The sequence below is a fragment of the Carettochelys insculpta genome, chromosome 4, assembly GCF_033958435.1.
Source record: "Carettochelys insculpta isolate YL-2023 chromosome 4, ASM3395843v1, whole genome shotgun sequence".
NCBI classification, from domain to species: Eukaryota; Metazoa; Chordata; order Testudines; family Carettochelyidae; genus Carettochelys; species Carettochelys insculpta.
In genome coordinates, this window is record NC_134140.1 from 101,422,587 (window position 1) to 101,436,483 (window position 13,897).

The 13,897-nt window shown below is 46.8% G+C and overlaps 1 protein-coding gene across 2 annotated transcripts in view; it reads left to right on the forward strand.

Annotated features, from left to right (window-relative positions):
• The first annotated feature begins 3,789 nt into the window (after positions 1-3,789).
• Positions 3,790-13,897, forward strand: part of ANXA5 (annexin A5) — a 37,669-nt gene continuing 27,561 nt past the window's right edge. Inside the window, exons 1-2 of one of the 2 annotated variants that reach the window (XM_074993379.1) lie at positions 3,790-3,941; positions 4,090-4,181. In XM_074993379.1, coding sequence (XP_074849480.1) covers positions 4,173-4,181 — 9 coding nt within the window. In that variant the 5' untranslated portion in view covers positions 3,790-3,941; positions 4,090-4,172. Of the gene's footprint in view, positions 3,942-3,968; positions 4,182-13,897 lie in introns of those variants that run through there. The other variant, XM_074993381.1, reaches the window with a different exon arrangement.

A 13,897-nucleotide genomic window follows, 5' to 3' on the forward strand; every position in this document is an offset into this window, starting at 1 on the left:
TGAATTTGAAGTTAGATCAGTTTCTTACCATATCACATGCTTCTTCCAAACTTTTAAAGTGGGTACCAAGAACTTGTTTTGCATGTTAAATATAGTACAAGAGACATTAAAGCTGTGGAGAAAAACTTCATAACATCAATGACAGTCTGTAAAATGAAAGGTGTATAACCTATGAATCAAGCCTGGGGAGGAGACAAGTTTCTCTAATGTGGGTTGAAAGAGATTTTATTAAGATGGTGATATAAAATACGTTAGCATAATAAAATGTCATTCATCAAATCAGAATAATTCTTTATGTTGGGATTACCTGGTTTAAATGTTTCTTTCTAGTGAACCAAAACCTGAAGGCCAAACCGAAAAGTATATGATCACAGTTCTAGGGCTGGAGGAGGCTGTCTGGACGACAACTGGCTCATGATTGGTTTGGTAGTGGGTTTTTGTCCTTACAAGGATGTGCATTTGCCTTAGTGCTAGACAGATGTTCACTGAATAACTTTTAAATGAATTTATTTGAAAAGTATTAACTACAATTCCACTACTAAATTCCCATATATGTATAGCATTTTAGGACACTTTTTGCATCATGAAAGCTGATTGTAAAAGCTTTGTGTAAGCGTACTGACCTAGCATATATCAAGGCAAAGTAGGATTATTACTTTACTTGTGGATTTCTACACATCTTGCTAATTGCTCACTTTAGGGTATTATGCTTCTGAGTAATGAATGCAATCTGTTTGAGTTTCACTTTCCTGTACTCCAGTAGGTGTGTTTTTTTCTGCCTGCTGCCTTCTTTGCATATGCCATTACATAGGTATTTACATGCCTCATTTGGACTTGGTGTGGTTTAAAACTCTTAACTGTGCAAATTTGGCTCCAACTACAGGCTGATCCTCTGGCTTTCCTTCATTATAATGCTTCAAATCTGTTTCCAAAGTGTAGTTATATCCTATGCAAATGTAAAAAAAAGTCTTTCACTTTTGCACTGTGCAACCTGCATGCTTTAGGTCTAAAAGCAAACTGCTTGAACTCTTGGAAAGGTTTCTGGAAACAACAATTTCAAAACCTTTAAAATTCTGCCATTTGGGGCCCTGATCTGGAATCTGATCCCTCTGGGGGCACACCCCTGTGCCCATGTAAAGCTCTATTACCTTCAATGAGTCTGCATCTTTGCAAAATTAAGATTGCAGAACCAGGGCTTAATCTGATACATGCCCTAATTAGTAAGCATTTTAGTTTTGGGCCTCAGCCCTGCAAAGACGATCCTTGCTTGGGCCGATGTGGAAGTGAGTGCAGACTCTGGGACTGAAGAAGCCAACCTGATCATCTCTCTTTGCAATATCAGAGTCGTAGGTTTCAAAGAGTCCCTGTGGCATAATTTGTAAGAAAATTCTCCTTATAATAAACGTCTCTTACAGTATATTGCAACACATTAGACTGATTGTATTTCTTCTCCTTATTTACTTTGATTGTTCATGTACAGCATGGACAAAGTAAAGAACCAGCCATAACAACCAACTCACCTTCTACAGTATTCTATTGTTCTGTGTTCACACAACTACATAAATGCAATTTAAATGATTATATTGAATTAGGTACTTCAAACACACTCATTCATAGAGATTACATTCAGGTCATAGCAAAAGGCAGGGTGCCAGCTATTGCCTATGTTGTAATTTCCGCTTGTTCTTCCAGCTCATACAAAGCAAACAGATTTAGACTCCCATCTGAGGAAGCAGGATTTCAGACGCTGGTGGGGAAGACACTAAACATTATAGCATATAGTGTGTGTGTTTCTATCTTCCCTGAGTTCCCACCTCCGTGCTTGGCTTACGGGAGGGTCCTTACTCTTGTTTAGGACATCCCAGACAGAAAAAAACTGCACAGAAAAGCACTGATGTCCACCCATGTCCTGCTCCACCACTTGGAGAAATCAGTTGTTCAAGTTATATGTCTTTAACCAATGTGATGAAACAAAACTATGTCTTAAATTTACTCCATTTACCTGTGATCTCAAAGTTCTTTTCAAACAAAGGCTCTAATTGTGTACATGGTTCTGTGCTCCAAAATCTATGGACCAACACAGAGTCCCCATTGACTTGCATGAAGCTCCATAAAAACATAGTGGAAACTACCTGAATGGAGCAAGTTTGCAGGATCAGAGCCTGGGCATTAACTATTTTAGCTAGAGAAACTCTAAGTCTGAGAAGGGAGATGGCTTTATCTCTTCCTATGTAAACAATGCTCTGTAGCTAGAGAGAAAAATAGGCAATTCTGTATCACTGCTAAAGTGTTTTCAGCTCATGGTTAGTTAAGCCACAGGTGAGCAAATGTTTCATTCCCCCATTAGCAGGGCCCCCCAGCCTGTCTAATGTAATCCAAACCAGCAGAAATTTCAGTCATGTTCATATAAAAAAGCTTTTTGGAGTGTGTAAGAAAATAAGTATGCAGAATGTAAAAGCTTTATTATTGGTACATAAATGTGAATATGCATACATAAAACGGTAAGAGTGGCTGGCCCCTTACAAAAGCAGCTTCTCTGCCCTGGATGTTCACTCCTCCACATTAGAATCTGACAATGGGCCATATTGCCCTCCCCCGCCCCGACTGATCTGACTTGTTTTCTCCTCTCTTGATGTGTACTACTGATAAAGGGCCATTTTCACCCTGACTGAATAGACCTTTTCACTCTGGCCCCCACTTCCTAAATACTCCTCTGAACCCCCTGCCCCCCATGCATCTGATGAAGTGGGTTGTTGCCCACAAAACCTCATGCTCCAAAATGTTAGTCTATAAGGAGCCACAGGACTTCTTGTTATAAAACAGTAACATATTTCAACATTTGTAATGAGATGAATGAGCCTAAGACCCAGCAGCCAATTCTGCTGCACCCCCACTTAGGAAATTTCACCTCTCCCCAAGCGGCCCCCCCCCCCCCCCCCCGACTTAAACTACAAGAAACTAGTATCAGAGGGGTAGCCGTGTTAGTCTGTTACAAGAAACTAGGTAACTTCTTAATGATCCCTTGTTCAAAGTGTTTACAATTCTACTGCACAGGTAAGTGAGTAAAGCAAGTTAATCTCTAGCTGGGCCACACTAATAAAAGGGAAATTCTAAAGATCAGTGCAGGGTTGTTAGTTCTTATGGCTAATGAGGATGGGCCTAGCTCCTACCTCAGCTAAAATTAATGAGACTTCTGCTGTGACTTGGGAGGGGCTGAGGCCCTTATTTTGAAGGTGGGAGAGCCTTCCACACCTATGTATTTGTTCTGTTTAAAGAGCTGTTCTGCTGAGGAGCACCCTAAGAGCAAGCTGCCGTTTAGAGGTGCTCACCAGAGGGCCTGCCCCAGCTGTACATAGAAAAGCCAAAACCTGTTTTTCTTTTCTCCTTTTTTATCCCCCCATTCAAAAGGCAGGCCTGGGCAGAGCTACCACGTTTTCCAGCCAAGTGGCAAGGCACTGAAACTTGTGCATGGGAGGAAGAGGGTTTTTACTCACCCTCCTAAAAACTTATTTTAATTGGCTCCCACCAGGGGCTGGAACAAGTTGGACAGAGAGCCCCAATCAAACAGCGCGCCCAGGCTGTGCTGTAAAGTCAGGGAGTGCGGGGGCCCCGATCCTTGCAGCGCTACACAGGAGAGCGGGAGGGTTACAGGTTTGACACACACACATCGGGGGCAGAAACCCCTCCAGCCAGTGCTTGGCTTTCCCAGCAGCTCATGCAGGAGCACAAGCAGTGAAGGCCCGATAGTAGGTGGGTCCTTCCCGTTTGCTCCGGCCCCAGCTACACCCGCGAGCACGGCCGGGCGCCCAGCGGAGGCCAGCAGCGGGCGTGGCCTGGGCGAGGAGCGGGGGAGGGTGCGCCTGGAGCCCCGGGCGTGGCCGGGGATCTGCAGCGCTCCGCGTGTCTCGCTCCGGGCTTGTGTCTGCTCCTTGTCGGCTGCAGTGAGTAGCGGGGCGGCCGGGACCAGCCTTGCGCGGAGGGGGGGAGCGGGGGGGACGCTCCCGTCGCCTCCAGCGCCCCGGTTTTCGGGCTTGCGGAGTTGCCCCGGGCCGGTCCCCCCTTTCGCCGCCTCATGTGTCTCTCCTCCAGGCCGAGCTGCGTGCGGGACCCAGGACGCCGCGCACCGCCCCTGCCAGCCCTACACTCGCCTTCCCGCCGCAGGACCCGCAGCCATGGCCAAGGTGAGACGCTTCCCGGCTTCACCTTAGGCGCCTTTCCCCAAGCGAAAACTTCCGCTCGGCTGGCGCCCGTTGCTTTCCCTCCGGTCCAGCCTGGCTTTGCTCCCCCGGCTGGGGCTCGTTTCCTGAGCCCGGGCGGAGCAGCTGCTTTGGACCACAGCTCCGGCTGAGAGTAGCAGAAACCCAGTTAAAGGGGCTTCACACGCCCATCTCATAGAGCCGGAAGGAACCTCAGGAGGTCAGCAAGTCCAGTCCCCTGGCCTCTTGGCAGGACCAAGCCCCCGCCCCCTTTTTTTAAAGCCTGTTGGCCCCAGGTCACTAAATGTCCCCTCAAGATTGAGCTCACAACCCTGCGTTTAGGAGGCTAATGCTCAAACCACTGAGCTATCATAGCGCTTGAGAGCTGGGCAGTTTCTTTCCACATTTCCAGGGCTTGGTTTTTTCCCCTTTTAAAAATATTTGGCCTGTCTCTAATAAACTCTCTCCAAAGATGTTGAAACAAGAAGCCGTACAACTCAGCATAGTCATGTGAGAGAAACATCAGGCTTTCTCCCAGTTCCTTTAGCCAAGTTTTCTGTACTGCATGTTTCTGCTCTGAGTGGGTGTAGCCTTTCTCCTCTGGAGCAAAGAGGAGAGAAAAAAAATCATGGTCTTTTTTTTCCTTACTCTTCTAGTATTTAGCCTGTGTGAAAAACCTGCCCCTCAAAGCAGACTTTTTATGCTGATCTCTGCTGATGGATGCATGGGCTACTAATCTGTTTCAGTGCTTTTGCAGCCATTCTCCCCCTCCCCCTGAAAATTACCTCTTCCATTATCTTCACTTTAACTTCCATTTTCAGTAGAACAAAACAGCAGTCACGTAGCACTTTAAAGAATAACAAAATGTTTTATTGGACAATGAGTTTTCCTGGAACAGACCGACTTCCTTAGATATATACAATTTCCTGTCCAGACCCAGATACGTAGTTGAGAGGTCCAAAAAATTTCAATAAAAACTGACAAATCAAATAAATGAACTGAAGGAGGGGGGTTGAGGGTGGGGGATGCTGTGTCTTGTCTGAGATCATTACAAACATCAGAGGAAGGGAAGCAGTCCTTGTAATGCAAGATAGTTGTTGTCTTTGTTCATATCAAGTGTTAGTGTGTTGAATTTGAATATGAAGTCCAGTTCACGGATCTCCCTATGTAATCTGTTTTTGAAGTCTGTTTGTTGTAGGAAGCATATTCTCAGGTGTTTACCAGAATGACCCACTCCATTGAAATGCTCGCTGACCGGCTTATGTGTATTGAGATTCTTGATGGCTCTCTGTTACTATTCCATTTTGAATGATTAGTTGTTTGTGTAACATTTTAGGCTAAATGTTTGAAAAACAAACAAAAAATAATCTCCTTATATGTTTGCACAAATACATCAAACAAATGCTCCACAATGTCTGAAAATGTCTCAGAAACAAAATGACTGGTCCATAATATCCAATTGTTTCCACTAGTTACCAAATGCATGAGCACATTCCACAGTGTGTGGACGTATTTAATTATGCATTGAGTTGATCTTATATTAATGAAACTTCTAGCAGTACCTTTTTCGCCTCAGTGTGCATTTTTAACAACTCTAAGGATTTACATAAATTATATTGACATGAAATGGTTACTGAGCTTAAGCACTCTTCTACTAAACTTTACCTTTCTTAAATGGAGGGGATTGGATTGCTTAAGCTCTCATTGTTAAGGTGTTTGGAATTGTTCCAAGATGTTGATTCTGCTCAGTAGTCCAATTAAGCATATGCAGGCTCGGAGACTTGTACCCTAGCATGGAAACAGATCTCTTGTACCTTTTCAGAGCTCAGCTGAGTTTGTGCAGAACTGTCTTTAGCATTGAGTCCATTTTTTTTACAGCCATAAGGGGTAAGATATTTTCCTCAGGTCACTTGAAATGGAAAATACATTTTATGTTGCAATGATTTAATAAACAGTGCTTGTGTGAAAATACAATTTCACTTTTCCCCGCTGTAGACTGATTAAGAAAGACTTAGATATTTGGAGAGGCAGATAGGCACCTAATATGGCAAAACCACTGTTCAGGTGCTACATAACAGCAAAGATGCTTATGTTTGGTGGAGAGTGAAATATGTACAAGTGACCAAACATCCTACCACTGAGTCGTTCATTTCCCTCACTGATTATCAGGGGAATTCTCAAACTAGGAATTCCACTGCCCATCTGACTTTCAGGGCCTGATCCAGTAGGTGTGCGTAGAGACTGCCTAACCACACACAAGGCAGTGGGGGTGAGCGCTTGGGAATTTTAGTGGCTGATTGGGTTGCTTGTCTTATTGTTACAATGGTTAAGGCATGGTTCACTTGATATGCAAGCGATCCATGTTTGAGTCTCTGCTTTGCCTGTTTTCGGGCAGAGATCTGAACACATCTCCCATGAGTGTGCTGTAGTCGCTAGGCTCTAGGCTATTCTGGGGTGAATCTCTATTTCTCCTTTTGAAGCTGTTCCATTTTGTAGAAGTGTTCCATGGAGCAGACTCTTGAACCATTGGCTTAGATTCACCTAGGAGACGTAGGGTTTCCAGTTTGGTTCAAGAACAACAAGAAGTCCTGTGGCACTTTATAGACTAGGTGCCACAGGACTTCTTCTTGTTCTTGAAAATACAGACTAACACAGCTGCCTCTCTGATACAGTTTGGTTTAGTGGCTCTTAGCATTCCTACTGTCAGAATTGTGCCAGCACCCTTTTCAGCAAGTCAGTGGAATTCACGATTCCAAGTTAGGTGCTTAGGGTCTCTGTAGATTGGCACCAAGAAAGGGCTATAAAGAAGCAATTGGAGCAAGGTGCTATCTAAGCTAACGGAGAGTGATATGTGGAGTAAAGGGTTGTGGCTTAGGATACAGACCTGCTGAGGAAATTAAGTGCCTCCCACTAGCTCATCAATGAAGAATCAGCCTCTGATCTCAGCTTAAACCCTTTCCTCAGGTTCAGGCATGTGAGTCTTTGTCTGTTATCACCCAGTGTAGGGCTCTAGCATGCGTTGTATGAAATGCAAGGTCAAGTCTTTGCTCTGCCTAAGTTAGACCAGGTTAAAAATTCAATATATATGGAAACGCACAAGAAAAATTCCTGACCATGTGTTCCTGATTGGCATCTATGTGAGGCTGTAAGAAGATGGGGTTTCTGGGCACAGCTAGAGAAGTCACTCCAGGGTATCTCTGCTTAAAATCTGGGCTACTCTCAGCCCCAGGCTGGGATTTCCTTCCTACTAAGGCAAATCCAGCCAGCCTCCACAACACTTTTGCTGGCCCCATTGGCCAGCCAGAAGCCACACAAGCAAACCCACAGGCCTCTCAGCTGCTCTACCAGCCAGGACCAAAAACCCCCAACTTCAGGTGAGAGGCTCTTAAGCCTAGTTCACCAAACACAACACGGATTTTTCCAGACCCCACAGGGCCCAGCGCCGGACCCCGTCAGTATATACTTGGATCTTACCCAAACAACCACGCACGAGCCAGACCCTTATATCTAATATCTAAGGGTTTATTAATACAAAAAAAAAACAGTTAGAGAGAAGAATTGTTAAAGCAATACATTACATACATCAGTCATAATGCCTGATGCAGGCCAGCAATGTTGTTTGCAGATTCTTGTAAGTCTCTGAAAGTTCATTTCAGGTTACATAGATTCAGTTGTTGGAGCATTGTAGGTCTGGACCACTGGGGTCCATGTGCTGGGACGTGGACTCTTAGAGGCAAGGAGACAAAAGATCCAAGATGGACTCTGCTAATCCACATCCATCCTCTGAGGGATGGGCCCCCAGTCCAGAGAGGCTTAACTCATGAGGACTGAAGAACAAAGAAAGTACCTGCCAGGGCCCATCTTATAGGAGGGAAAATTTCATTCTTCTCCGTAGGTCTTGGCTTCCAACCTGACCAGGTAGGTCACTGTGCTGAGTTCCCATTCCTTGCAGTCCCAGTAGGAAAACCCCACCATAACAAAATGTGTGCTGGCTGTCTGGGCCTTGGCTCAGTCTATTTTCCTGGCTGGGGTGGAGCCCCACCTCCCACTGTGAACCTCAGCAGCAGAGCTAAGCATCCATAACTTTACATACGTACATGATACAGACACACAAGTAGAATACACAGATACAGATAATCAGTTTTCATTTGACACCTCACATGGCACCCCAGCACAATATTTGGGGACCAGTTACTACACTGGGGATATAAATGGTTTCCAGATCCAATATAAAAGTCCAGCTGTGTGACAGAGGTTTGATATGGTAGACGTACTTTGGGAACACATAGTGGATTGAGCATGGTTGAGGGGAGAGGTTTCTGCAACCTCAGCTGAAACTTTCAACAGGACTTCGGCATGATCTTATCAATAAACTAGGCAAATACAACTTAGATGGGGCTCCTATAAAGTGGGTGCATATCTGGCTGGAAAACCATTCTCAGAGAGTAGTTATTAATGGTTCGCAGTCATGCTGGAAGGTTTAACAAGTGGGGTTCTGCAGGGGGCTGTTTTGGGACCGGTTGTATTCAGTATCTTCATGACGATTTAGATACTGGCATAGAGAGTACGCTTACTAAGTTTGCAGATGACATCAAGCTGGAAGGGGTTGCAGCTGCTTTGGAGGATAGGGTCAGAATTCAAAATGATCTGGACAAACTGGAGAAATGGTCTGAAGTAAACAGGATGAAGTTTAATAGGGACAAATGCGAAGTATTCCACTTAGGAAGAAACAATCAGCTTCATACATACAAAATGAGAAGTGACTGTCGAGGAAGGAGTACTATGGAAAGGGATCTAGGGGTCATAGTGGACCACAAGCTAAATATGAGTCAACAGTGTGACGTTGTTGTCAGAAGAAAAGCAAACGTGATTCTGGGATACATTAACAGGAGTGTTATGAGAAGACACGAATAGTCATTCTTCCACTCTACTCTGCACTGATTAGGTCTCAGTTGGAGTACTGTGTCCAGTTTTGGGCACCACATTTCAAGAGGGCTGTGGAGAAATTGGAGAAGGTCCAGAATGATTAAAGGTCTTGAGGGCATGAGCTAAGAGGGAAGACTGAAAGAACTGGGCTTGTTTAGTTTAGAAAAGAGAAGACTGAGAGGGGCCATGAGAGTGGTTTTCAAGTACCTAAAAGAGGATTACAAGGAGTAGGGAGAAAATTTGTCCCCCAAGGCCTCTGAGGGTACGATGAGGGTGGGCTTAAACTGCAGCAAGGGAGGTTTAGTTTGGATGTTAGGAAAATCTTCCTAACTGCCAGGGTGGTCAAACACTGGAATGAAATGTGTGTGGTGTTTTTCAACGATAGTATTTTTCAAAAAGAAAGGATGCCGTGAGGGATTGAGGTGAGGAGAGGCAGGGGATGGGTGGCTTAGGGCAGAGGGCTGGGAGTTGTGGGGGAACTCAAGCAGGCAGGGTAAGTGGGAGATGCAGAAGTTAGGGAGCTAGGAGATGGGGGAAGGGGTTTGCTGGGGTGTCCCATGAAGGTGAGGATGGCACTGCTCCCCTGCAGTGGCTCCTCCCAGTGGGAATTATCTGAAACTAGACTGTGCAAAGCATGAGAGACTATTCTGTTGAATAACCCTGCCTTGGCAAGGGGAGATGGGTGTGGTGCTTGGACGGAGGCCTTTCTTTTTTTTTTTTTTTTTTTTTTTTTTAAATCTCTACTAAGTCAAATTCTGTTATAATGTGACTTTTCCTGATAGCCTTTAGCAATAAGTGGATGGGGAGGCAATGAATATACTGTAGGGGCTGTAGTAGAAAAACTGCTGTGTTATTTGAAATAGGAAAATAAAATGCTGCAAAGGGAGTATCTCATCCCACAAGTATATTGTGAATGGAAGAAATTAGAAATGTCATAGTGCTGCTGTTAGAGTGATTCTGTGTATGTGTAAATGTTGATATGGTACTGAATGATTTGTTTACCTTTGTGCTGCTTGGAGCTTGAGATTAACTTGAAGTATGTGGCAATACTCCCACTAGGATATGATGCAAATTTGGCTTTAGCAACTTCGTTACTTTGAGGGTGAATTGATGCTGGCTATGGCTTACATGCCCGTTCTACTTTTACTCTTTTCCAGTCTGATGGACTTATGCTCTCCTACACAGTATGCATAATCACTTCCTCCAACTGGTAACAATAGCACTGAGTAATTGAAGTTGCTCAGCTGAGGTCAGGACTTTCTTTTAGAAAAGAGAAGTTACTCACCGTAGTAATGGTGGTTCTTCGAGATGTGTCCCCGGGGGTGCTCCACGTTAGGTGTCGGGCTCGCCCCGGCGCCGCAGGTCGGATCTTCCAAGCAGTTTCTGCCGGACCGCGCATGCGCTGGTGCGCGCCGCTCCCTTGCGCGCTCCCGGCTACGTGCGCGATCTGGTCCCCGCCAGTTCCTTGACCAACCGCCTTGGATGCTCCTGCAAAACACTAAACAGGGATCTGAAGCGGGGAGGATGGGCGGGTGGTGGAGCACCCACGGGGACACATCTCGAAGAACCACCGTTACTACAGTGAGTAACTTCTCTTTCTTCTTCGAGTGTCCCCGTGGGTGCTCCACGTTAGGTGACTACCCAGCAGTAACCCAAAATAGGAGGTGGGTAATCAGATCATGTGCAGCTTGTCCCCGAGAGGACTGCTGTCAAGAGACGGGTATCCTCTTGGAATACCCTGTGTAGGGCATAATGCTTGGCAAAGGTGTCATAGGATGACCAAGTCGCCGCTCTGCATATGTCTTTTAGCGCAATGCCCTTGAAAAAGGCTGTTGATGCCGCCACCGCCCTGGTGGAGTGAGCCCTAGGCGTGGCCAGTAAAGGAGTCTTTTTGAGTTCGTAGCACATTTTTATGCAGGATACGATGTGCTTCGAGATTCTCTGCGAAGAGAGACCTTCTCCTTTTGATTTGGGAGCGAGAGACTAGGAGTCTATCCATTTTCCGGAAGGACTTGGTCCTGTCTATATAGAAAGCCAGCGCCCTCCTCACGTCCAGGAGGTGTAGGCGCGCCTCTTTGTTGGAGTTATGAGGCTTTGGATAACGAGGGTAAAACTATAGGTTCGTTAATACGAAACTCTAAAGAAACTTTGGGAACAAAGGCTGGATGCAGCCGTAAGGTTACCGCCTCCTTGGAAATTACTGTGCAGGGTGGCGTTGCCATGACTGCCGCAAGCTTGCTCACCCTGCGAGCTGACATGATTGCAAGAAGGAAGGTTGCCTTTATCGTAAGGAGATGGAGGGAAGCCGTGGCTAAGGGTTCAAACGGTGGTCCTGTTAGCGCATTAAGCACCAGGTCCAAGCTCCACGAAGGTGGAAGCGGTTTCCGAGGGGGGTATAGGTTTACCAGCCCTTTGAGGAACCTGGTAGCCATGGGATGGGCAAACACCATGTGCCCTTCCTCTTCATGTCTGAAAGCCGATATAGCGGCAAGGTGGACCCTTCAACGAGGATAGGGAGAGTCCGCCTCTCTTGAGGTCCAATAAATACTCTAGTATTACAGGTATATGCGCAGCAAGGGGGGCTAATTGCTTGGTAGAACACCATGCAGTGAATCGAGCCCATTTTTGCTTATAGGGCTTCCTGGTGGAAGTCGTCCTGCTACTTTCTAGGACTTCTTGCACTCCCTCTGTATGCGTGCTCTCTAGGGAGCTGAGCCATGGATTAACCATGCTTGCAGTCGCAGGCCTCGGGGGTGTGGATGCACTATGGACCCCTGGGCTGCGTGAGCAGATCCGGCGCCACCGGGAGGGGCATCGGTGGATGGTCCGACATGCGCGGGAGTAAGGGGAACCATTGCTGTCGATCCCACGTTGGGACTACTAGGATCATTCGGGCTTTCTCTCTCCTGGCTTTCTGCAAGACTTTGTGGATAAACACTGTGGGAGTAAAGGCGTAGAGAAGGGGGCCCCTCCACGAGATTGCGAATACGTCCACCAGTGGCCCCCGTCCCAGTCCTGCCCTGGAGCCGTATTGTGGGCACTTCTTGTTGTGTTGAGTGGCAAACAGGTCTACCTGGGGAAAACCCCGTGCGTGAAAAATCGGTCGTAGCAGATCGGAATGGATCTGCCACTCGTGTGTGAGTGTGAAGCGCCTGCTCAGCTGGTCTGCCTTCACATTGTGAGCGCCTGGTAAATACAAGGCTTTCAAGGTTATATTGTTGGCGATGCACCAGTTCCACAATCGGACTGCTTCCGCATATAAGGCACGGGACCGAGCTCCTCCTTGTCAATTTATATAAACGTGGTGGAGGTATTGTCTGTACTGATCCCGACTACTTGCCTTGTATATGGTCTCAAAAGTGTTTGCAGGCGTTGAACACTGCTCTGAGCTCCAGTATATTTATGTGCAGTGACTATTCCGTGGAGGACCACAGTCTTTGCGTCACCTTTTCGCCCCTGTGTGCTCCCCACCCTATGTGGGAGGCGTCGGTAGTGAGAAAAAACAGATATTTGTGGTTGGTCAAAGGGCACCCCTGTTAGCATGTTCTTGGGGCTCACCCACCATTGCAGGGATCTGCGCACCTCTGTCGTGGGCGACACCACCCTGTGGACAGTGTGTGCTGCCGGTTTGTAGACGCTCGCCAGCCAGTGCTGCATGCTGCACCTATGCAATCAGGCATTCTGTACCACAAACGTTGCTGCTGCCATGTGGCCCAGCAGCTGTAAGCACGTCAGAACCGGCACCGTAGGGCTGAAGGTGATGACTTGCACGAGGGAACCTATGGTGTGAAAGCAGGCATCTGGTAGATAAACCCTTGCTGTGATGGAATTTATGCGTGCCCCTATGAACTCTATGTCCTGTGCGGGGTCTATCTTTGATTTTTCCAGATTGATGACCAGGCCCAGCGAAGAGAACATGTCTGCTGTGACGCGTATCATGCGAAGTACCTCCTCCTTCGAGGCCCCTTTCAGTAGGCAGTCGTTTTTTGGTTTTTTTTTTTCCAGATATGGGAATATAAACACCCCCTGTCTGTGCAGGTAGGCTGACACCACTGCCAAGGTCTTGGTGAAGACTCTGGGGACTGAGGAGAGGCCGAACGGCAGAACCTTGTACTGAAAATGTTCTTTGCTTACCATAACCTGGAGAAAACGCCTGTGAGCCGGGTGAATAGTTATGTGGATATATGCGTCTTGTAAGTCGAGGGCTGCGAACCAATCTCCATTGTCCAGTGCCGTAAGTATAGAGGCGACTGTGATCATCCGAAAGCGTTGCTTGCGCAAGTACTGGTTGAGGCCTCGAAGATCTAGGCTGGGCCTCCAGCCTCCTGTCTTTTTCTCTGTGAGAAAGTATCTTGAGTAGAACCCTTTCCCTCGGAGTTGCTCCGGCACTCTTTCCACTGCCCCTATAAGCATAAGATGGCCTACCTCCTGCTTGAGTCTCGCTTCGTGGGAGGCATCCTTTAGGTGGGGTCTGGGTGGAGGTCGTGGCGGTGGGAGCGACTGGAAGGGAATCGTGTAACCCGTGGCCGTGATCTCCAGTATGCATTTGTCTGTGGTGATCTTTTGCCACTGGTGATAGAATGGTCGGAGGCAATGGTGGAACAGTAGCTTCGGATGACATTGCGCGATGGTAGTGATAGTGCAGCCCTCGATCTGTGTGTTAAACTTGTGGCCTTTGGCCCTGCCCCGAGGATGCAGGGCTCTGTTGAGAACGTCACCTGGGAGTTCTGTACTGTTGGTGCTGTTGATGTCGCCCTTGCTTGTAGCCCCTGTGG